At 24.0% G+C, this 24,068-nt stretch overlaps 2 protein-coding genes across 5 annotated transcripts in view; one reads left to right on the plus strand and one right to left on the minus strand.

The window, feature by feature from the left end:
* Window positions 1-1,163: 1,163 nt before the first annotated feature.
* LOC117167424 (39S ribosomal protein L13, mitochondrial) lies at window positions 1,164-6,701 on the plus strand. Its single transcript, XM_033352333.1, has 4 exons — window positions 1,164-1,365; window positions 1,678-1,801; window positions 6,111-6,265; window positions 6,406-6,701. Exons 1-4 carry the CDS (start codon window positions 1,342-1,344, stop codon window positions 6,637-6,639), a joined length of 537 nt encoding a protein of 178 aa, XP_033208224.1. The 5' UTR covers window positions 1,164-1,341; the 3' UTR covers window positions 6,640-6,701.
* A 139-nt stretch (window positions 6,702-6,840) lies between these two features.
* The window catches only part of LOC117167401 (leukotriene A-4 hydrolase-like), a 28,482-nt gene continuing 11,254 nt past the window's right edge, over window positions 6,841-24,068 (minus strand). For 2 of the 4 annotated variants that reach the window (XM_033352299.1, XM_033352297.1), the window contains 4 exons: window positions 21,271-21,566; window positions 19,216-19,461; window positions 14,831-15,126; window positions 11,706-11,988 (listed from right to left, as the gene is read on the minus strand). In XM_033352299.1, the coding sequence (XP_033208190.1) occupies window positions 11,754-11,988; window positions 14,831-15,126; window positions 19,216-19,461; window positions 21,271-21,566 (1,073 nt within the window). In that variant the 3' untranslated portion in view covers window positions 11,706-11,753. Of the gene's footprint in view, window positions 6,882-11,705; window positions 11,989-14,830; window positions 15,127-19,168; window positions 19,462-21,270; window positions 21,567-24,068 lie in introns of those variants that run through there. The other 2 variants (XM_033352298.1, XM_033352300.1) reach the window with 2 other exon arrangements.

Below are 24,068 nucleotides of genomic sequence, written 5' to 3' on the forward strand. Positions count from 1 at the left end.
TTTAGCAAAGTTGAATATCCCTAAATTTTCTTTGAAAATTTATTAAGTTTTATTTTGAAATTTAATTTTTTTAATTGAAAATTTGTCTTTTGTGCAGAAAATTAATCTTTGCTGCAAATTTTATTTTTTGTTGAAAATTTATATTTTTGTTTGAAAATTCGCTTTTTTTCTTAAAATTTAACCATTTCGTAGAAAATTTATTTTTTCATGTTGAAAATTAATATTTTTAACTCAAAATGTAATGAATCTGGTTGAATATTCCATAGTTTTACTTAAAAATTCATCATTTTTGTTCAATATAAATTTTTTGACTTAAAATTTATTTATCAAATTTTTGGTTTAAAATTCGTCATTTTGATGGAAAATTAATCTTCTTGATTAAAAATTCAATTATTCCAGTTAAAATTTTAAAATAAATTTCAATTGAAAATTCATTACTGGTTGCGAACTTAACTACTTTGTTATTTTTTTAACCCATTTTTTGAATTGAAAATAACACTGTTTTGTTAAAAAAAAATTTGTTTTTTTAAGATTCATCTTTTTAATTAGGAAAAATTTATTTTTAGGTGAAAATTGAATCATTTTGTTAAATTTTCTTTGTTTTTTGTGAAAATTTATTTTGTTAACTGTGAATTTAATATTTATTTTTTTGTTAAAAATGGGTATTTTTGACTTGAAAATTCGTCTTTTTTGTGGTAGCAAAGTAATCTTCTTGGTTGAAAATCTAACTACTATCTTTAAAGATGTACAGTATTATTTATTTATATTTTTTTACTATTTATTTAATTATACGTTTTTGATGAGAAATTTAAAAATATTTTGTAATATAATTCGTCAAAGGTTTTTAGATCTAATCTAATATTTTACTCCCTGCAACCTTGTACCACAAAAATTTCTTACCTTTTTAATACAGTTATACTTTCACGACTAAAAAAAAGTTATTTAATTTTTACATATGAATATTATATCCAACTATTATTAAGATTAATGTCAATTTTAATTACTGATTCATTTTTACATTTAAATGAATAAATAAACCATTTTATTCATTTTTCTATTTTTGAAAAATATTACTTTAAAAAGATTCTGTTGCACGGACCAATAATATGAAATAACTAGGAGAACGCAATCTCTGATTGGCTAAAGACTGCACGTCACGTAGGAACGACAAGGAATTGTGGAAACTGGAAATCCAAGTCGGTCTTTTCCAAAAATGTTGATTATTTCTTTAAAAACTGCGAGATGAACTAATAAAATAGTAATATTGATTTCGACAAATAATAACATTTTTATATAATAGTTTTATCTTTGGCATCAGTTTTTATTCTGAAAACTAACAGAATGTCACTTCTTCGAAAAACACAAGTTAGTTTCTCCAACTTTTTTATAATTAAAACATGTTTTCATTTATTTCTTGATAGTGTAATCAGTCTTGATTAATTATCAGGATAATATTTCATGCATCCACAGTTTTTAGAAGTTCAGACATATATTTTAAACATTTAAAATTAGTTTTTAGGTTATGTCAAAATACTTTGTATTCGCTATATTAAAACTTGAAATTATCTCTACGAAATTAAGCAATTACTTTATTAATTCAAAAAAGAAATGCCATTAAACTTTTCACGAAAAAGAATGATATTTCTATTTTAATATTGATTATTTTCTTTTTTTTAGCAATGGGGTACATTTAGTCGTGTGTGGCACATTTATGATGCGAAATGGCAAGATCCATTCGAAAGTGCAAAACTCATAAAAAAATATCTTATGGGATTGTACAAGCCCATATATCACCCAATGAGTGAGTATTTTTCGAAAAATAATACTTATTTCACTCTGTATTCGATTTTAGGCGATCGGACCCCCCCCCCTCCATATTTTTTTATTCAAATTGCAAAATGTTTTTATTTTCTCGGTGAATTTATTTTTTGACTGCGAATTTTACAGATTTTTAGAAGAAAAATCTGTCGCAAGTTTCGACTCTATCAGTTTTTAAGTCATCTTTTTCAAGTACGATATTCAGTTAAGAATATGTAATTCAAAAATCTTTTACTTACAAATTTTTTTAAATTAATTTTAAGCGTACATATAATTTAAAGAATTTTAAAATGTTGTGTTTGAAGTTGAAATTTTTTGATACAAAACATTTTTATTTAATCAGCTTTAAATATAAATAAATAATTTTTTTAAATGGATTTGTTCTTCAAGTATTAACAATGAACAATAATTGATCTGACAAAACGATTCTCAATCCGTTTAGCTTAATTTAAAACAAAATGGCGATTTTTGCAGATTTCAAACAAAAAATGTAAAAGCTTTTTAAGAATTGTAAAAGGCTTTAAAAGAATAAAAACATTTATTTAAGATTCCCAGGAAAATTGAAAATGATTTTCAATTTGGAAAAATGATTTTAAGAGAATATTTAAAAAAGGCTTAAAAAGTTTTATAAAATTGTTCAAAATTATTGAAAATTGTTTAAATTTACAAGATTTTATAGGAATCTTAGGAAAAATTTGATGAATACTTTTTGAAATCTTTTTAAATATACCCCTAAAATAATTTTTCAAAATTAAAAATCATTTACAATTTTCCTAGAAATCGTAAGGAAATGTTTTTATTCTTTTGAACTTTTCTCTTAAAATTAAATAATAACTGTTCAATTGTTATGTATAGATCAAAATTTTAAGGAAATTTTAAAAAGTTTACAGGAGTTTTCTAAAAGTCGTAGGAAAAATTTCAATTAACTTAAAATATATATATGGAAAAATGTTAAAAATCATTTTAAATTTGTAAAAATTAAAAAAACTTTTAGATTTCTCAAGCTTGAACTTCCTTAAAATAATATAATTTTGAAAAGTTTAAAGTTCATTGATTTATTTTTTCTTGTAGAGCATTCAAAATGATAACGTGGATTTATATTTGTGGAACTGAATTTGAATTTTTGAACTCTATAATTTATAAACTTTAAAAATTCTAAATTTAGCAGTTTATCTGAATTTCATTAAAAATTGTTCTATTAAAAAGTGTTACTACCTTCCATTTTATACTTATGAATTATTGAGCATTCGAATACAACAATTTTTAATTAAACAACTTTTAAATTTCAATTTTGAAAGTTCATAATTGAAGAGTTTCACTTTGAGTGTTTTCATTTGTAGGAAAACTTTTTTCACATTTTTGTTACTTATTATTATTATTTATTATTTTTTATTACTTCAAATGGAAAAATGTTTAGCTTTAGAATTCAATTTTTTAATTTTATTGTCCGTGAAAAATCTTAGCAAACCGGGAATTGATTTCTTTGATTGAAACGGCCACCCTGAAACTCTATTATTTAAAAAAAAACACAGGGTGGCCGCTGGACCGGGAAACCTGGAACACCAGAAAATGACCGGGAATTTTATGGGACCGCGGAAAACCGGGAAATGGCAGTGAATTTATTTTTTTACCGGGAATTTTACAAAATGTTTATAATAAAAATTCTGTCCAACTTCGATTATAACCGTTTTAAAATAATTTCCTAAATTGTGATTTTTATAAATTATTATATCATTTAGTCTAGAATGCTTAATTCGAAAATCTTTCACTTTAAAAATTTTTCATTTTAGATTCTTAATTTTTAAGCATATATTTATATTAATTTCAAGAATTTTAAAATGCAGTTTTAAAGCCTTAAAAAATTAGAAGTTTTTAAAATCGAAGATTTTTTAAATAAAAAACACGGTTATCGCCGGACCGGGAAACCGTGAATTTGACCAATTTTCGGAAGAAAAATCTGCCGAAGTTCGATTTTAACAGTTTTTAAAATAATTAAAGTGCAGTATTGAGCATTTCAACAATAAAAAATTAAAAGTATTTGAAGTTGAAAATTTTTTATAAAAAAGAATTTTGTTTTATCAACTGTAAATATAAATAAATACATTATTTTCAATATGGATCTGTACTTCAAGTATAGAAATCTGAACAATAATTGATTTGACCAAATAATTATAGATTCGTTCAAAATTTGAGAATTTCCAGATTGTAACTGTTTCAGGCCTTTCTTTATATTATTTTTTATATTAAATGTAATAAATAAATTTATTAATATATTATTTTTATTAATTTTTTTTAACCATTAAAGAATTTAAATGTGCGTTTTACTATTTTCAACTTAAAAATAAATCTATAATAATATAGTCATAATTAAAGGTTTTTGTTCAATTTAAAATATTGTGAGTCTAAATTATTTCATTTTTATCCCATTTAATTTTAAATTTCTTAATGTAGAAAAAGAGTAAGTATTTGATATTTAGCAATATTTCACTGTTCATTTAAGACGAGTAAATTGAAATCAAATATTTAAATGAAAACAATTTGAAACTGAATTTTTTTACATAGAAAGCTTTGAATCTTTAGATTTTCGAAGATTTTTTAATCTTTTAGCGTTACAATTTTAATTATTATATTTATAAAGTGTTAAATTTATAAGAGAAATTGCTCAATTTTGACACATAAATGAAAATTGAACACTTATTTTTAGAGAAAATTTGAGTAATTTTAAGAGATATTTAGAAGTTTTGAAAAGATAGAAAATTAATTTAAAAAATTTAAATGATTTCAAGTAATTTAAATGAAATGTTTTAACATTTTTTTCAGAACTTCAAAATATTTTTTTTAATTAATCGAAATTTTCCTACAATTTTTGAAAATTTTGCAAATTAAAAAAAAATCCTTAAAATTTTCCATGTTCTTCTTTGATAATTTTTTTAATGTCTTAACTTCTTCTTAAACTTTCTGTAACAATAATTTTTCAATTTTCTTAAGAATCTTAAGAAAATTTTTTATTCTTTTGTAGTCTTTCACAATTCTTAAAAAAATTCTAAATTTTTTGTTTGAAACCTGCTAAAATGTACATTTTTTTAAAATTCGGCTCTAAGCATTTCAAATTATTTCAAGTTTTAAATTTAATTTGAATCTTTTTAAAACTTTTACATATCTTTTCATATTACTCTAATATTCTATTGTTATTTACAAATTCAAATTTTAATTTTTGAATTTGCAGGATTTTCTAATAATTATAGAAAAAACTCAATTTATATTGAAATATATTCAAAAGTTCTGACAAAAAATTCAAAAATTATTTTGAATTTGGAAAAATTTAAAACCACTTCTAGATTTTTCAAGATTTTAAAAGTTCATTGCTTGATTCTTTAATTTAGACTATTGAAAATGTTAACTATAATTTATAATTTATAAAATTTATAATTATAATTATAATATTATAATATAATTTATAAAAGTTCTAAATTTTGCAGTTTATTTGCATTTCATTTAACATTGTTTAATTGAAAAACTTTTAAACTTTAATTTAAAAAATTTGGAATTCAAGAGTTCCATGACCGGGAATTTTTTTCTTCGATTAAAACGCCCACCCTGAATACAGGAATTTTTAACCAAATATTTGAATTTTTAAACGATCTTCCAACCAAACAGATGAATTAGTCATCCAAAAGAACTTAAGAACGATTTTGAGCCAAACATGTACGAGTTAGGTTTTCAGATAAAACAATTAGTAATTTAAAAAAAAGCAATTAAATTTCGAACGAAAGAAAAGGTTTTTTTAATTAAAATTATGAATCATCAACCAAATAAAAGAATTTTTAACAAAGTATTCACTTGCAACTAAGTACTTGAATTTTCTATAAAAAAAAGATAAATTCTCAACAAAAAACGTGATATATTATATTTCAACTACAAAAAGGATTTAATCCTTTTTTTATCCTAAGGATTTAAACCAAAAGAGAATAAAAAAATTAATTTCTTTAGTTTATCGACAAGTTATTAAATCTGTCAGGCTTTCCCTGATATCCTCCGATTTTCTGGAATGACCTGATCTGTAGCAACTTTGTAATTTAAAAAAAGTATATTTTAACTTCACTCTAGAATTTGGTTGTAAAAATATATGTGTTAATTATGATATATATATTTTTAAACAATAAATGCTTTAAATTTTCTTTAATGCTCTATATAAATGATCTATTCGAGCATTTCTTGAGCATTCAAAAACTCCATGTCTGCCCAATTTGAAGTTAATTCGGTATAAAAAATAAATTTATTTATGAATACAGATGATTGCGGTGACAACGTGGTAGTAATAAACAGTAAACTTATCGCCTTGAAAGGAGACGAATGGAGAAAGCGTGTTTTTTTCCACCACACTGGATACCATCGTGGCGATTCTTACACCCTCGCTTGGGAATTGCACAGCAAAGATCCCACCCTGGTAATTTTTTCTGTCCAATAAAAATTTCTCAAGATTCACGCTCTCTAGAAATCCCCCTTGCGATTCGAGAATTTTAAATGATTCAAGTTATGTTCCAGATTTGGACTTTAATCTATCTAGATTATTTTTCTCGTTCACAGATTGTGAAAAAAGCAGTCTACAGCTCGATGACAGGAAATTTGCAACGTCGTTACACAATGCAACGTCTGCACATTTTCCCGGACGAAAATATCCCGGAACGTATTTTGGAAAATGTGAGCAACCAAATTAAGCAACTCAGGCCGGTGCCAGTTAGGCTTGATCACATACCGAAGGAAGAAGTTGAGCAGTTCCCACAACTCGTGAAGTTGCCGGAGAATTACGTGGTTCGATAAAATCTGCTTAATTGGAATTTATTTGTGAGTGTAGATCAAGAATATAGAGTAATTTGTAAATATTTCGCAGTTCCGAGACTTTATTCGACTCTAATTATTTCTGCCATGAACCGATAAAGATTTTTTTATCGGCGAAGGTTTTATTTTTAAAGTAGATTATAATTTTCCTACATTATTGACTTTACACTTTTTCCTTTATTCTCCTCCTTTCCTTTTCTGTAAGGAATTCCTTGTTTTTTCCCCTGTTTTAAAAAAAATTCCTTTTTTCTCATTTTCAGCCTTAAAGCGAACTGAATTAATAGAATCCAATATGGTTGAAAATTCTAGTATTCGCTGGAAATTTTAATTATTTTGTTGAAAATTAAATTTTGTGGGTATATTTTCTGATGGGAAATGAATTGTTATTGATTCAGGGTGTTCAGCGACTTTGAAAACCTTGAAAAACTGGAAATCTCTTTTAATTTTTCACGAGAACCTTGAATTTTTGTTTTGCTCTTAAAATAGTTATTATATTGAAATGTAAAAAGTAATTTCAAATGTTTTTTTTTTTTTATCAAGATATAATTTATTTTTTATTCATTACAAAATAAATAACGAGATTTCCGGGTACGTTTTTGATTTTTACTCCGCTAATATAGAATATTAAAGTAAACATTTTTTTGTAATATTCAACTTTCAAATTATAAAAATTATTAGCTGATAATTTCGATGCTAATTCAGTTTCAGAATTCACGCATTTCAAAGATTTGAAAAGAATTTTAAGGATTTGAAAAAGGCGTGTAGACAAGATTTCAAAATTTCGAATATTTTACCAAGATTTTAAAACTTTCAAGATTTCAAGGATTTTAAATCTTTTAGAAAGTGCACTGTACTCCAGATGTCCAAGATTTGAAAATATTTCAAATATTTTAAGAGATTAAAATTTTTTTTAGAATATTTCAAAAATATTGCAAAAAATTGCAATGATTTCAAAAGAAAAAAGTTTCACAAACGAAGATTAAAGAAAGATTTCACAAATTTCGAATATTTCAAACAATTTCAAATTCGTTTAGAATATTTTAAAAGATGTCACAAACGCCAGATTCCAAAGATTGCAAAACATTTCAAAAATTTTAAATAATTTCAAACTTTTTAGAATATTTCAAAAGATTTCAAACGGTTACAAAAGATTTTAGAAAAATTTCACAAATATTTCAAAGATTTTAAACGAATTCACATCTTTTTAAATCAAATATCAAAATATTTTAAAAGGATTTCAAATATTTCAGTGATTTCAAATAAATGCAAAAGAACATTTACAACTTTATAAACAATTTAAAAGGGTTTTAATAAACGAAAAGATTTTAAAAAATTGCAAAAATTTCTAACGAACAAAAAAGTTTTCACAAGCAAAGGTTAAAGAAATATTTCAAAGATTTAATACATTTTTTAAAAAATGTCACAATGATTTCAAACAAACACAAAAATTTTCAAAAAGATAAAAAAATAACCAATATTTCAAAAATTTCAAAATATTTCAAAAAACTTCACAAAGATTTCAAAAAATTCCAAAAAATTCAAGGATTTCAAGATTACATTTTTTTCAATGATTTCACAAAACAAATTCAAAAATATTTCAAAAGATTAAAAATAATCAACGAAGCTTTAAAAATTTCAAGGATTTTATCAAAATTTTATGAAGATGATAAAATAATGCAAGAATTTTAAAGTTTAAAAAAAAGGTACAGTACACCAGATTTCAAAGATTTTAAATGATTTTAAACACTTTAAATCATTTAAAATTTTTAGATTATTTTAAAATATTTCACAAAGATTCAAATATTTCAATGATTTCAAACGAATACAAAATATTTTAGAATGACTTAATAAAAATTTCAAAGAATCCGTAAGGATTTCAGAAGATTTGAAGAATTTCAAAGATTTAAAAAAATATGCGAAAATATAAAACATTTTAAAAATTTTAAACGAATTTACATTTTTTTTTAGAAAACATCAAAATATTTTAAAAAGATTAAAAATATTTCAGTGATTTCAAATAAATAGAAAAGAATTAGAAGAAATTTCACAAGTCTATTGAAGAATTTATTAGGATTTAAAAATAATTCAAGAACTAAAAAATTTAAAATACTTAAGAACATTTCAAAGGTTATAAGCAATTTTAAAAGGTTTCAATAAACGAAAAGATTTCAAAAAATTGCAATGATTTCAAACGAAAAAAAAAGTTTTCACAAACAAAGATCGAATAAATATTTCATAAATATTTCAAACATTTCATCAATATTTCAAAAAATTTCACAAAGTTTTCAAAGAATTCAAATATTTTACACAAATTTCAAAAGATTTCGAGATTTCACAAATATTTTAAAAACTTCAAAAGATTTCAATAAATTATCACAGATTTCAAAAGATTAAAAAAATTACAAGGGTTTCAAAGTCTACAAATATTTAAAAATATTCCCAAAGATTAAAAAAAAACGACTTATGTTCGTGAAAAAAATAGGAATTTGTTCACTGATGATTCTGCTTTCTTTAGAAATCCCTTTAGAATCGTTCGAACCTCTGTGATTGAAAATAAACTTTTATGGTGAAAATTCGACTCTCTTGGACTTGAAAATTCAAGTATTTGGTAGAAAATGCAACTATTTTTGGTTGAAGTCATCTTTTCTTGGTTAAAAATTCATCTTTCTTGATTGAAAATGAATTTTCTATATTGAAAATTCGACAATTTGGTTAAAATTTCATCTTAGAATATTGAAAATTCAATTATTTTGTTAACAGTTTAACTATTATTTTGAAAATTCATCTCCTTTGCTTGAAATTTCAACTATGTAGTTAAAAATCAATTTTTTATGTTGAAAAATTAACTGCGTTCTACAATATTTGCCTTTTTGGTTTAAAAATTCAAGTATTCATTTGAAAATGTAACCATTTTTGGATGAAAACTCATCTTCTTATTTGCAACTGAACTTTATTGTTAAAAAAGACACTGTCTTTTAACAATTTTGTTAGTTTTGCCTAATAATTCAACTACTTTGTTACAAAAATCGTCGTTCTTCTGCTTGGAAAATCGTTTGTGTTGATTACAAATTCTCATCTTTCTTGATTAAAAATAAACTTTCTTGTCGACAATTCAACTGTCTTCTAAAAAATATGCCTTTTTTACTAAAAATTCGACCATTTGGTCGAAAATACGTCCTTTTATGTTGAAAACTCAATTTATTAGAAGTTTCACTATTTTAATAAAAATTCATCTCTTTTGCTTGAAACTTGAAATATTTGATTGCAAATTCAACTATTTGGTTATGAATGTAATTATTTTTGATTGATTTCTAAATTTTTTTTATTTATTTGAAATCACTGAAATATTTTTAATCTTTTTGAAATATTCGTTTGAAATCATTGAGATATTTCAATCTTTGTGAAATCGTTTGAAATATTCTAAAATTTTTTAATGATTTAAAATGTTTAAAATGTTTAAAATCATTTAAAATCTTTGAAATCTGGTGTACCGTACCTTTTTTTAAACTCTGGAATATTCTGAAATCTTTGAAATCATTTGAAATTTTTTTGTACAATCTTTGAAATCCTTGAATTCTTTAAAATGATTGTGAAATTTTTGGAAAAGTTTATGAAATCTTTGAAATATTTCTTTAATCTTTGTTTGTGAAAACTTTTTTGTTCGTTAGAAATTATTGTAATTTTTTTAAATCTTTTCTTTTATTGAAATCTTTTGAAATGTTCGGAAATCTTTTTAATTTTTTGTTTAATTCTTGAAATATTTTGAAATCCATATAAATTCTTTGATATACTTGTGAAATCTTTTTAAAATCTTTTTTGTTTATCTGAGATCACTGAAATATTTGAAACCTTTTTGAAATATTTTGATATTTAAAAAAAAAGTGAATTCGTTTAAAATCTTTGAAATTATTTAAAATGTTTGAAATTTTTTGCAATCTTTGGAATCTGGTGTTTGTGACATATTTTAAAATATTCTAAATAAATTTGAAATCGTTTAAAGTATTCGAAAGATTTGTGGAATCTTTTAAAATTTCAAGCAATTCTAGAAAAATTTCTGAAATCCTTAAAATATTAAAAATCTTTGTGAAATTATTTGAAATCTTTGAAATATTTGTAAAATATTTTTTTTTAATCTTCGATTTTAAAACTTTTTTCTTTTGGAATCATTTCAATTTTTTCAACTCTTTATAAATTTATTAAAACCTTTTGAAATTGTTTTAATATCTTTGGAATTAGGTGCAACGTACCCTTTTGACATCTTTTAAATTTTCGAAAACTTTTTAAATCCTTATAAATTTTTTGCAATATTTTTGAAATATTCTAAAAAAATTTGAAATCGTTTCGAAATATTCGAAATCTTTAAAATCTTGTCTACACGCCTTTTTCAAATTCTTAAAATCCTTTTCAAGTCTTTGAAATGCGTGAACTCTTTTTGAAGTGTTCAAAATCCTTTTAAATATTATAAAAACTTTGAAATATTTTGAAAAATTTTTAAGTCTGGTATATACTCAAAAGTCAAGTGATCAACCCCTCGAAAAAATCAGTTATATCGTCATGGTTCATTCTAATTCTGAAACTGAATTAGCATCGAAATTTTCAACCAATAATTTTTTATAATTTGTGAGTTGAATATCACCAAAAAAATGTATAAATTGAACATTTAACTATTTCAAACAAAATGTATATTTTTTCTTGAGAATTCAAGTATTTGGTTGAAAATGCAACTATTTTTAATGAAGATTCACATTTCTCAATTGAAAGTTAGCTTTTTTATTTAAAATTCAACTGTCTTAAAAAATGCGTTTTTAAATTGAAAATTCATCTTTTTATGTTAAAAATTCAACTGCTTTGTTTAAATTTGAACTATATTCTTGTTTAACAGTCAACTCTTTTCTAAAACGTTCAACTTTTAAGCTTGAGAACTTGACGCTTTCCTCGAAAATTCGTCTTTATTAATTTGAGAGAAGTTATTTGTGAATATTTTGCCATCTGAGAATTTATTCAACTCATAAATTATTTCTCATTTGAAACGATAAAGATTTTATTTTTGGAAAAAGGTTATTTACAGGTAGAAAACAGGTTTAAATTTTCAACCTTTAATTATCATCTAAGTGTAAGACTTTTTTCAATTTTTCTGCAGTGACGTACATCATCCGATCTTTTGTTTTCGTGTAGTTATCAATTGCTCTTTGCCTCATTTCTTCCCAGGCATAAAAATCGCTATAAATTGGACTGGCGAATCCCATACGACCCACTTTTGAAACAAAATCAAGAGCTTCTGCCACTTTTACTTCCCATCGAGATTTCAGAGCGAGACGAATCCACATGAATCTAAAAAAAGCCAGATGAATATTTAGTTAAACTTTAAAAAGTTCATCTCTGGAAATTCTAATTAATCTGGGGTGTCTACCATACGTGGAAAACCTGAAATTGTCAGGGATTTTTTGTTAAGCCAGGGAATTTTTTCGCGAGCGTACTTAATTTTTGTAAATTGCAATATAAAATTCAATAACAATGATTTTTTATTTGTTAAAGTAGCTTTATATTAATTTATTTAAATATTTTGTTGAAAACTCGTTTTCTTTCTGTTTGAAATTCATTTTTTTTTAACTAAAAATTTAAATATTCTTTTTTTTTTGGTTCAAAATTGATCTTTTTTAGTTGAAAATTCAAATATATCGATGAAACTGCATATATTTTGTTGGATATTTACCAGTTTGTTGGCAATATTCACACTCTCTTGACAAATAAATCTTTCATAGTTAAAAATTGAATTCATGTTGAAACGTCGTCTTTTTTGGTCGAATTAAACTGTTTTTGATTAGAAATTAAACTTTTTTTTACTGAAATATAAACAATACATTTTTCGTCCAAAATTAATCTTTTTTGAAATGGAAATGTTATTATTTGTTTAACATTTAAACCCATTTGTTGAAAACTAATTTTTTTTTGAAGGTTCATCATTTTAATTGAAAATTCAGCTTCTTGGTGAAAAACTAATATGAGTTGTTGAATTTTCGTTTTTTTCTTGGCTGAAAGTTAATTTTTTTAACTGAGTATTTAATTAAGGTATTTGAAACTTTGACTATTTTGTTAAAAATTGTTTTTTTCTTTCTTAACAATTTTTTTTTTAACTGAAAATGTATTTACTCCAGTTAAATATTCCATAACTTTCGTTGGAAATTGATCTTCATAGCTTAAAATTACTTTTTAAACTCAAAATTTAACTATTTAATTTTTATTTGAAAAATGATCTTTTTCTAGTTGAAAAATCGTCTTTTTTGGTAGAAATTTTCTTGATTGAAAATTAATGTTTCTGTTTTAAAATATTCTTTTGTTAATTTATCGATCTGTTTGAAAATGTAACTATTTAAAAAAATTTTTTTTTATTGAGAATTTTTTTATCAACTGAAAATTTAAGTAACTATTTCAATTGGATATTGGACATTAGTTTTTTTTAACTGAAAATTTTACTATTCAATATTTTGTTGACAATTTATCTGTTTTAGTTTAAAATTTATGCAATTGTTGAAAATTCGTATTTTTTGGTAGAAATTAATCTTTTCGGTTGAAAAATTCTACAATTCAAGTTAAATATTCATCATTGTAGTCAAAAATTGCTATTTTCGGTTCAAAATTCAACTTTCCACAAGATTCAAAATTTTAGTTAAAAATTCATTTATTTAGTTAAAAATTAATTCTTTTTTTAAACTGAAATTTGAACTATTCTATTTTTGACTTAAAACTGATATTTTTTAGTTAAAAATTCAACTATTCGTTTGAAAATTTGTCTTTTTTAATAACAAAATTGAACTATTTCGTTGAAACTTTATATATTTGGTTCAAAAACCGTATTTTTTGGTAGAAAATTAATCTTCTTGTTTGAAAATTCATCTTTTTGGGTGAAAATTCAATTACCCCAGTGAAATATTCTTATTTTTATTTAAAAATTGTTTATCAGTTCAGTTAAAAATTCATTTTTTAAAATTCAAAACGTAACTATTTCATTTTTGATTAAAAATTAATTTATTTAAAGTAAAAAATCCAACTATTTGGTTAAAAATTCAGGTATTTAGTTAAACAATCGTCTTTTTTGGTAGAAAATTAATCTTTTGGTTTGAAAATTTATCTTTCATAATTTTAGTTGAAAATTCATCTATTTCATTTAAAGATTAATCATTATAGTTGAAAATAATAAAAATTCATCACATTTTCTCGAAAATTGTAGCTATTTTGTTGAAAATTATTTTTTATTTTGTTTAAAATTAAACAATTCCATTTATGGTTAAAAAGTTGATATTTTTTAGTTTAAAATGCAACTACATGGTTGAAAATTTTTCTTTTTTATTATTTTCAACTATAATGATTAATCTTTAACTGAAATAGATGAATTTTCAACTAAAATTATGAATGGTAAATTTTCAAACCAAAAGATTAATTTTCTACCAAAAAAGACGATTTTTCAACGAAATACATGAATTTTTAACCAAACAGTTCAATTTTTAACGTTAAAAATTCATGTATTTTGTTGCAAAATCGTAGTTTCTTCGTTAAATATAAAACTATTTGGTTGAAAGTTCAATTATTTTGTTAAACATTTATCTATTGCAGATAAAGATTTATAATTTTAATTGAAAATGCATCAATTTTGCTGAAAATGTGCATTTTCCTGGTAGAAAATTAATTATTTTCACTGAAAATTTAACTGTTCCAATTTTGGTTTAAAACTGATTTTTTTTTTTTAGTTCAAAATTCAACGATTTCGTTGAAAATTCGTGTATTTTGTTGCAAAATCGTCGTTTCTTCGTTGAAAATAAAACTATTTGGTTGAAAGTTCAATTATTTTGTTAAAAATTTATCTATTGCAGATAAAGATTTATAATTTTAATTGAAAATGCATCAATTTTGTTGGAAATGTGCTTTTTCCTAGTAGAAAATTAATTATTTTCACTGGAAATTTAACTGTTCCATTTTTGGTTTAAAATTGATATTTTTTTTAGTTAAAAATTCAACTATTTGGTAATTTATAAACAAATTCAAGAAATTAATTGTTATTAATTATTATGTTCAATATATTTTTTAAAATGAAAAATATTTATACCTGAAAAAATTGTAATTTTTAGGGAAGTTTCTTCCAGAATTTGAATAGACACCCTGTTAATTAATTACTTACTTTATTTCCACATTTTGGACAGAATCAAAGTCGTAAATCTCTTGCATTTTCTCCAATTTCTTGATTGAGAGCACAGTTTCATTTCTGAACAATTCTTTAAGAAACTGTATTCTTTGATTTGCTCTTAAATTCATAATATCTGATTTTTCAAAATTGGGGGCACTATTTTCGTCCCAGGATAACCATCTTTTTGCGAGTTCGATGCAAGCATTCAACAAATCGGTATTATAATTTGGAATAACAGGAGGCATGCCTGGTTTGTTTAGCCAAGTATCCCAATCCACAGAATCCAGAAGCTGTGAAAATTGAAAACAGATTTTAATTTCTTTTTAGTTTATTTAAAAATTTTTTTTTATAAATTCTCAAGGGGTCGGATCACTCCGGTTTTTCGTGTACTAGGAATATATTTACCAAAGAATATTTGGGAATATAGAGAATATACTGGAATATTTGAGAATTTTGTTGAATTTTGAACGGATAGGTAAATTTTCGGTTAAAAAAATTAATTTTCAACCAGACTGCAGAATTTTTATTTAAAATAATGATTTCTTAACTGCAATATTTAAATTTGCAACTTAAATATAATTTTTAACTAAGAAAATTAATTTCTACAAAAAAAAATTTAACAAAATACATGAATTTTCAAGAAAAAAAAATAGAAATTTTAAAATAAAACGATGGAATATTCAATTAGAATAGTTACATGTTCTGTTTAAAAAATCATAATTTGAATTAAGGAAAAACCGAAAAGATGAGTGTTTTCAACCGAGAAAATTAATTTAATAATATAAAAGTTGAATTTTCAACAAAATACTGGGATTTCCAAACAAAGAAATAAATTTTCAACGAAAATAATCAATTTTTAAACTTTAAATAAAATTTGGAATTTTTAAACAAGGGGATAAATTTTTAATCCAGAAGATTCATTTTCTGCCATAAAATTTTAACCAAAAATATAATAATTACATTTTTAGTTGAAAAGTAATTAACTTTTAAACAAAAAAAAACAACTAATTTTCAAAAAAAATAGCTGAATTTGTAACCAAGGAGTTTAATTTTCAAAGAAGAAGATGAATTTTCAGCAAAATTATTTATTTGTGATAAAATAGTCGACATTTAAACACAATGCTTAAAATGCCAATCAACTTTTAAATTTTCAAATAAAAACTGTAAATTTCTAGGAAAAATGAAGTTGTTAAAAAAATTAGAAATATTTGTTTACCGCAAATTTACCTATTTTGTTGAAAATTTAACTATTTGGTTAGAAACTAACTTTTTTGTTGAAAATTCATATTCTCAGTATGAAAATTCATCAGTTTTACAGAAAATTCTTTTTTTTTTTTTAATTGAAAATGAATCCTCAATTGAAATTTAAGTACGCCATTTTTTGTAAAAATCGAGGTATTTTTTTGTAAACAAAAAGATTAATTTCTTACCAAAAAGATTTATTTGTAAAAAAAGTTAATCTTTCCACAAAATATTTGAATTTTTAATCAATTGTTGAATTTTTTAAACAAAAGAGACAAATTTAAAAAAAAATTAATGAGTTAAATTTGAAGTTAAAAATGATTTTTTTACTGCAAATTTGCCTGGTTTATTGAAAATTGAACTGTATAGTTAGAAATTAACATTTTAAAATTAAATTAACATTTAAGAATATTTAGGAATATAAAAAAATATCAAGAATGTTTGTGAATATAAAGATTATCTAAAATATTTAAGAATATTTGGGAACATTAAGAATATTAAGAATATAAATAATATTTGAGGATATCAAAAATATTAAGAATATTCAGGAATATAAAGAATATCAAGAATATAAAAACTATTTGGGGATATCAAGAATATTTGGGAATATCAAGAGTATTTATGAATATTTGGTAATATAAAGAATATCAAGAATGTTTAAGAATATTTAGGAATATCAAAAGTTTTTAAGAATATTTGGTAATGTAAAGAATATCTAGGAATATTAAAAAATATCAAGAATATTTGGGAATATAAAGAATATCAAGAATATTTAGGAATACCCATCATATTTAAAAGTGTTTGCTAATATAAAGAATATTGAAGAATATTCGGGAACATAAAGAATATCATGAATATAACGAATATTTGGGGATATCAAGAATATCAAGAGTTTTAAAAAATATTTGGTAATATAAAGAATATCAAGAATATTTAAGAAATTTAGGAATATCAAGAAAATTTTTGAATATAAAGAATATCAAGAATATAAAGATTATGTGTGAATATCAAGAATATTTAATAATATTTGATAATATAAAGAATATCAGGAATATTTAAGAATATTTAAGAATATTTAGGAATATAAAAAAATATCAAGAATATTTGGGAATATAAGAATAACAAGAATATACAGGATTATAAAGAATATCAAGAATATAAAAACTATTTGGGGATATCAAGAATATTTTGGAATATCAAGAGTATTTATGAATATTTGGTAATATAAAGAATATCAAGAATGTTTAAGAATATTTAGGAATATAAAAAAATATCAAGAATATTTGGGAATATAAAGAATATTTAGGAATATCCATCATATTTAAAAGTATTTGCTAATATAAAGAATATTGAAGAATATTCGGGAACATGAAGAATATCATGAATATAACGAATATTTGGGGATATCAAGAATATCAAGAGTTTTAAAAAATATTTGGTAATATAAAGAATATCAAGAATATTTAAGAATATTTAGGAATATCAAGAAAATTTTTGAATACAAAGAATATCAAGAATATAAAGATTATGTGGGAATATCAAGAATATTTAATAATATTTGATAATATAAAGAATATCAGGAATATTTAAGAATATTTAAGAATATTTAGGAATATTTAGGAATATAAAAAAATATCAAGAATATTTGGGAATATAAGAATAACAAGAATATACAGGATTATAAAGAATATCAAGAATATTTGGGTATATAAAGAATATCAAAAAATTTTAGGAATATTTGGGCATGTAAAGAATATCTATAATATTTCAGAATATTTGAAAACATAAATAATATTTGAGGACGTCAAGAATATCAAGAATGTTTAGGAATATAAAGAGTATTTAAGAATATTTGGTAATATAAAGAATATCAAGAATATAAAAACGTATCAAGAATGTTTGGAAATATAAAGAATATCAAGAATATTTAAGAATATTTGGGAATATAAAGAATATTTAAGAATATTTGGGAATATTAAGAATATAAATAATATTTGAGGATATCAAGAATATCAAGAATATTCAGGAATATAAAGAATATAAAGACTATTTGGGGATATCAAGAATATCAAGAGTATTTATAAATATTTGGTAATATAAAGAATATCAAGAATATTTCAGGATATTTTAGATTATAGAGAATATCAAGAATGTTTAAGAATATTTAGGAATATCAAAAGTTTTTAAGAATATTTGGTAATGTAAAGAATATCTAGGAATATTAAAAAATATCAAGAAGATTTGGGAATATAAAGAATATTGAAGAATATTCGGGAACATAAAGAATATCATGAATATAACGAATATTTGGGGATATCAAGAGTTTTTAAGAATATTTGGTAATATAAAGAATATCAAGAATATTTCAGGATATTTTAGATTATAGAGAATATCAAGAATGTTTAAGAATATTTAGGAATATCAAAAGTTTTTAAGAATATTTGGTAATGTAAAGAATATCTAGGAATATTAAAAAATATCAAGAAGATTTGGGAATATAAAGAATATTGAAGAATATTCGGGAACATAAAGAATATCATGAATATAACGAATATTTGGGGATATCAAGAATATCAAGAGTTTTTAAGAATATTTGGTAATATAAAGAATATCAAGAATATTTAGGAATATCAAGAAAATTTTTGAATATAAAGAATATCAAGAATATAAAGATTATGTGGGAATATCAAGAATATTTAATAATATTTGATAATATAAAGAATATCAAGAATATTTGAGAATATAAAGAATATTTAAGAATATTTAGGAATATAAAAAAATATCAAGAATATTTGGGAATATAAGAATAACAAGAATATACAGGATTATAACGAATATCAAGAATATTTGGGGATATAAAGAATATCAAAAAATTTTAGGAATATTTGGGTATGTAAAAAATATCTATAATATTTCAGAATATTTGAAAACATAAAGAATATTTGAGGACGTCAAGAATATCAAGAATATTTGGGAATATCAAGAGTATTTAAGAATATTTGGTAATATCAATAATATTTAAGAATATAAAGAATATCAAAAATATCTGGGAATATTGAAAGAATATAGGGGAATATTTAGTGAGCGTACCAAGAATATCGGAGTGGTCGACCCCTCTTAAATTGTAAAAAGAGAACCTCAGTCTTATTTGAAAAGTATTTATACAAATAGCCCTTCCAGTCTGAAGTTAGAACACTCTTGCACTTAAATAAGTTAAAGTAACTTTTTAAAAAGGCTTCAAATTCCTTAGGACCTCCGAGAAGTTCTTCCAAGTAATAGAGGAGAGCGTGGCCCTTCATGTAAGGCACGTCGGCATCATCAGGATTTATTCCATCCAAATTAACAATCAATTTAAAACGTTCAGGAGTTTCACTCGTGGATATCTATTAATGTTACGATCGATTAGTTATCCCGAATAATATTCTGGAAGATTTTTCCATAATGAAAGATTTTCAGGCCTCTGTTCTCTTTTTTTAAGGATGCAACTATTTTGCTACTCTTTAAAAAAAAATAATACTGAAATGCTAGTATTTTTTTTCTAATTGTTCAATGATGCAACTATTTTCTCGCTTTGCCTTTAAACTTATTTTCAAACTTTTCTGCTAGACTTGATACTATAACATATCCCAGAGTGTCAGTGATTTTTTTCGACAGCGCGCTTAATTTTAAAATTTTGCTTTGTTTGAAATTTTTTTTTTTTTGATTGATAAATAAACTGTGTTTTTTTAAGTGATCGTTTTTAGTTTAAAATTCAGATATTTGGTTGAGAATTGATTTATTTTGTTGAAAATTCGTTCTTTCTGGTAGATTAATAAATTAGATGGAAAATTCAACAGATTGTTTTCAATTTTTCTCCAGCTTGACTGAAAAATCTCTGTTATTTGAAAATTTAACTGTGGTTGAGAAGTCGTCTTTTTTGGTCGAATTCAGCAGTTTTTGAATAAAAATAAAAATATTTTTTGGCTGAAATATCAAATGTACATTTTTTCAGAATTCATTTTTTTGGAATTAAAATGTAATTACTTGGTTGAAAGTTAAACTCTTCTTAAAAATTAATTTTGTTTGGTTAAATATTCATTATTTTAATTAACAATTTATATCTTTGGTTGAAAAAAAGAGTTATTTTTATGAAAATTCGTTGTTTCTTTGGCTGAAAATTAATTTTGTTATTAAAAATTTAACTATTTCACTATTTTTTAACCCGAAATTGTAAATTTTTAACAAAAGTTTTCATTTCCAACGAAATCAGCTTAATTTTTAATCAGACAACATTCATTGACCATAAAACAAAATTTAACCAAGAAATGAATTTGTTGCAAAACAGAATAACTTTAAGAAAATACATAAATTTACACTTAAAAAGGGTCAAATTTCAACCAAAAATTAAGAATATTTGGGAATATCAAGAATATCAAGAGTATTACACTAATTAAAACTTTTATCTTTATCAGGACTTTTTCATTGTTAATTTTGTTAATTCATCCAAAACGTTAAAAACAGAAAGCGATAATTTTTAACCAAAAAGGACGAATTTTCAGCAAAATACTTACATTTTCAACAAAATAGTTCACTTTTCTACAAAATTCTTGAATTTTCTAGCAGTAGCTACGATTTTTCTATAAAACAGCTAAATTTTAACCCGGAATGATAAATTTTTTACAAAAAAGTTCATTTTCAACAGAAAAATATTAATTTCCAATTACATAGTTGCATTTTTAACCAAAAAAGAATAAATTTCTATACAGGAATAGATGCATTTATGAACCAAGGAAACTAATTTTTGACAAATTATTTGATTTATCAATTTAACAAAAAATTAATTTTCAAATTTCAAACCAAATAACACCATTTTTAACCGAAAAAGATGATTTCTCAACCAAAGGAGTTAACATTAGACTTTTCAACCAAAAAACTGAACTTTCAATCAAAAAGTAGTTGGATTTTCTTGTCTGGTTTTATGAATTCATTAGAAAAATGAGAAAGACTGTGAAGCAGGCGAAAAAGAAATAGTAATTTTGTTCATTTATAGACTAAAGAATAACATTTTCAATAAATATTGAAGTTTCCTTTTTAATTTGAAAAATGTATGAATGTTTATGCTATTTTTCCAAATTCATGCGATAATTTAGACTGTTTTGAATTTCTTAAATGAGTTCGAGGCCTGGACTTTAAAAAAATGAGATTAGACTTACAGAATGATTGAGTTCGGAAAGACCAATTAGGGCATCGAATTGCCTAACTTTTTCGCCAAACATCCTCCCGTCTATTTTAAATTGAATAAAAAAAGTGAATCCTTCGTTTAACCAAAAGTGTTCGAAATTTGCGTTTGTCACCAAATTTCCACTCCAGCTGTGTGCAATTTCGTGAGCAATTACACTTACTGCGGAACGATCGCCAGCGAGTAAAGTTGGCGTCACAAAAGTTAAACAAGGATTTTCCATTCCACCATATGCAAAACTGGGAGGGAGAACTAGTAAATCGTAGATACCTGATTAAAAAAAAGAGAGAGTTTCAAGGGTCGCAGTTTGTCTCGTTATTCTTCTTTTTTCCTCCCGTAAATTTGAAAAATCCCCTAAAACAACTAAAATTCAGAATTTTTACTTAATTTTCCCGCTTTTACAAGGTTTTGATTCAATTTGTAATAATCATAAACAAAATGTAATATTTGATAATTCAACAAGAATTTATTTTTATTTTGAATGAAAAAAAAAAACGAATTTTTAAGAAAAGTTCATTTTCAACCATATGGATGAATTTTCCACCCAAAAAGAGATATATTTTTAACATATATTTACAATTTCAACCAAAGAGATGAATTTTCAACCTAAATAACTTTTAACCAAGTAATTAAACTTTTGACTAAAAAATATGAATTCTCAGCGAAAAATGTAAGGCCTCCAGTTCATGCACCAGAACGGCCGGATCTCGGAATGGCTGGAATGAAGCGTTGACCAATCAGAAACGTTCCGCAGAAATAGTCTCATTCTCGCGCCGAACTTAGCCGAAGTGCTCGAAATTTCTAAGCTCGCACCAAAAAGCGTTCCGTTCATTTCCAAAGTTGTCAAACACATGAACCGGAATGACCTTAACCCGGAATGATCGTAACCCGGAATGACCGGAACACCAATCACAGAGCACTTTCGGCAAGACGAAAAAGTGCCTTCTTGTCAAAGGTGCTCTGTGATTGATGTTCCGGTCATTCCGGGTTACAGTCATCCGGGTTCATGTGTTTGCCAACTTTGGAAATGAACGGAACGCCTTTTGGCGCGAACTTAAAAATTTCAAACACTTCGGCTGATTTCGGCGTGAGAATGACACACTTTCCGCAAAACGTTTCTGATTGGTCAACGCCTCATTCCGGCCATTACCGGAATGGCCGGAATCCGGCCGTTTTGTTGCATGGACAATTCCGGCCGTTCTGGTATATGGACTGGAGGCCTAATAGTAATGTTTCAATCTAAAAAGATTTCAAATTTAAAAAAAACATTGGAATTCATAAAAAGTACAAATGTTCAGCACAAAGAGTTGAATTTTCAATTTAAATGATGAAACTTCAGTAAGAAATGAATTTTGATTAAATTAGTTCAACTTTTAACCAAGTAGTTGAATTTTCAATAACAAATGTAATAGTTGATATTTCACAAAAAAATTTAATAATAATTTTAAATATAAAATAGTTGAATGCATAAAAAATACGATTTTTCAATAAAATAGTTGCTTGTTCCATCACAGAGATAAATTTTAAATTTAAATTATTAATGTTTAATAAAAAGAACTGCCTGCTTCGTGGACACATGCACTTTCTCATCGAGCGCTGCGCGCGCCGCTCGTGAGTTTGAGCGCGCCCGTGGCGCGCAACTATTGCTTCTCGCGCTTCGCGCTTGATTGTGCATTTATCTCGCCTCTTTTTTCATAGCTTTTATCGTTTGTCAAACAATTTTATTGTTTTTTTTTTTTAGGCAAGAAACAAAAATTGCGCATCCTATAAACAATAATTATTAAATATTTGCAGTTTTTTTTTGTTAAACAAGTTTTGTCTCATTTTTTTTCGTAACTTGTGTCATTAGTCCAAGAAAATTTTTTTTTATGCTGTTTTTTACAAATAAAAACAAAAACTACGCGCCCTATCGAAAAGTGATAATTAGAAAAATTGTATATCTGTTCAGGGCCCGCAATTTTAGCTTATTTATTTTTTTCGTATCTTGCATAGTTTGACCAAAAAAATGGAATTTTTGGATTTTCATTATTTTTTGTACGATCCAATTTTGAATTTTCAACTTTTCGACCAAATTAGAAAAGTTGTTATGGTAATCTTCTAGGGCTTTCAAAAATCAACGTTTTTCTTTTCTTGACTTATTTTCATATCATGCGTAGTTTGGCTCAAAATGTTCATTTTAGTTTTTTTTTATTTTCAAAATGCTCTAACTCTGATAATTGTCTTTTTATAGAAAAAAGTCATAAAGATAAATTGTTTGAGTTTCTGAGTACTATGAATAACCGTACATAGAATTTTTAAATCTTGAAAAAATGTGGTTTCAAAAATATTGAAAATGCTCTTACTTTTTGCATTTTTGTCCAAAATAGCTGGCTTACGAACTCCTTCTTTCTTTTTAGGCCTTAAAAAACTGTGCCAAAGCAGAATCTAGTATTATCAATTTTTCGAAAGTAAAAAAAGAAATGAATTTTTAAGGAAGTAGTCAACTTTTAACCAAGTAGTTGTATTTTTAAGGAAAAACTTAATAGTTGATGTTTAAACTTTAAATCTAAAAAGACTTTAATTTAAATCTAAAAGCTTTTCAATTCGTCAAGAAAGACGATTTTGCAAGAAAACAGTTACAGTTTAAAACAAAGAGATGCATGATTATCAAAAAAGATAAATTTTCAATCAATGAAATTCATTTTAAACAACGTATTTCAATTTTTAACCAAGTAGTTGAATTTAAAAAATACATATATATAAATTTTTAACAAAAAATATAATCCTTGATAT

The sequence above is a fragment of the Belonocnema kinseyi genome, chromosome 2, assembly GCF_010883055.1.
Source record: "Belonocnema kinseyi isolate 2016_QV_RU_SX_M_011 chromosome 2, B_treatae_v1, whole genome shotgun sequence".
Classification (NCBI taxonomy): Eukaryota; Metazoa; Arthropoda; class Insecta; order Hymenoptera; family Cynipidae; genus Belonocnema; species Belonocnema kinseyi.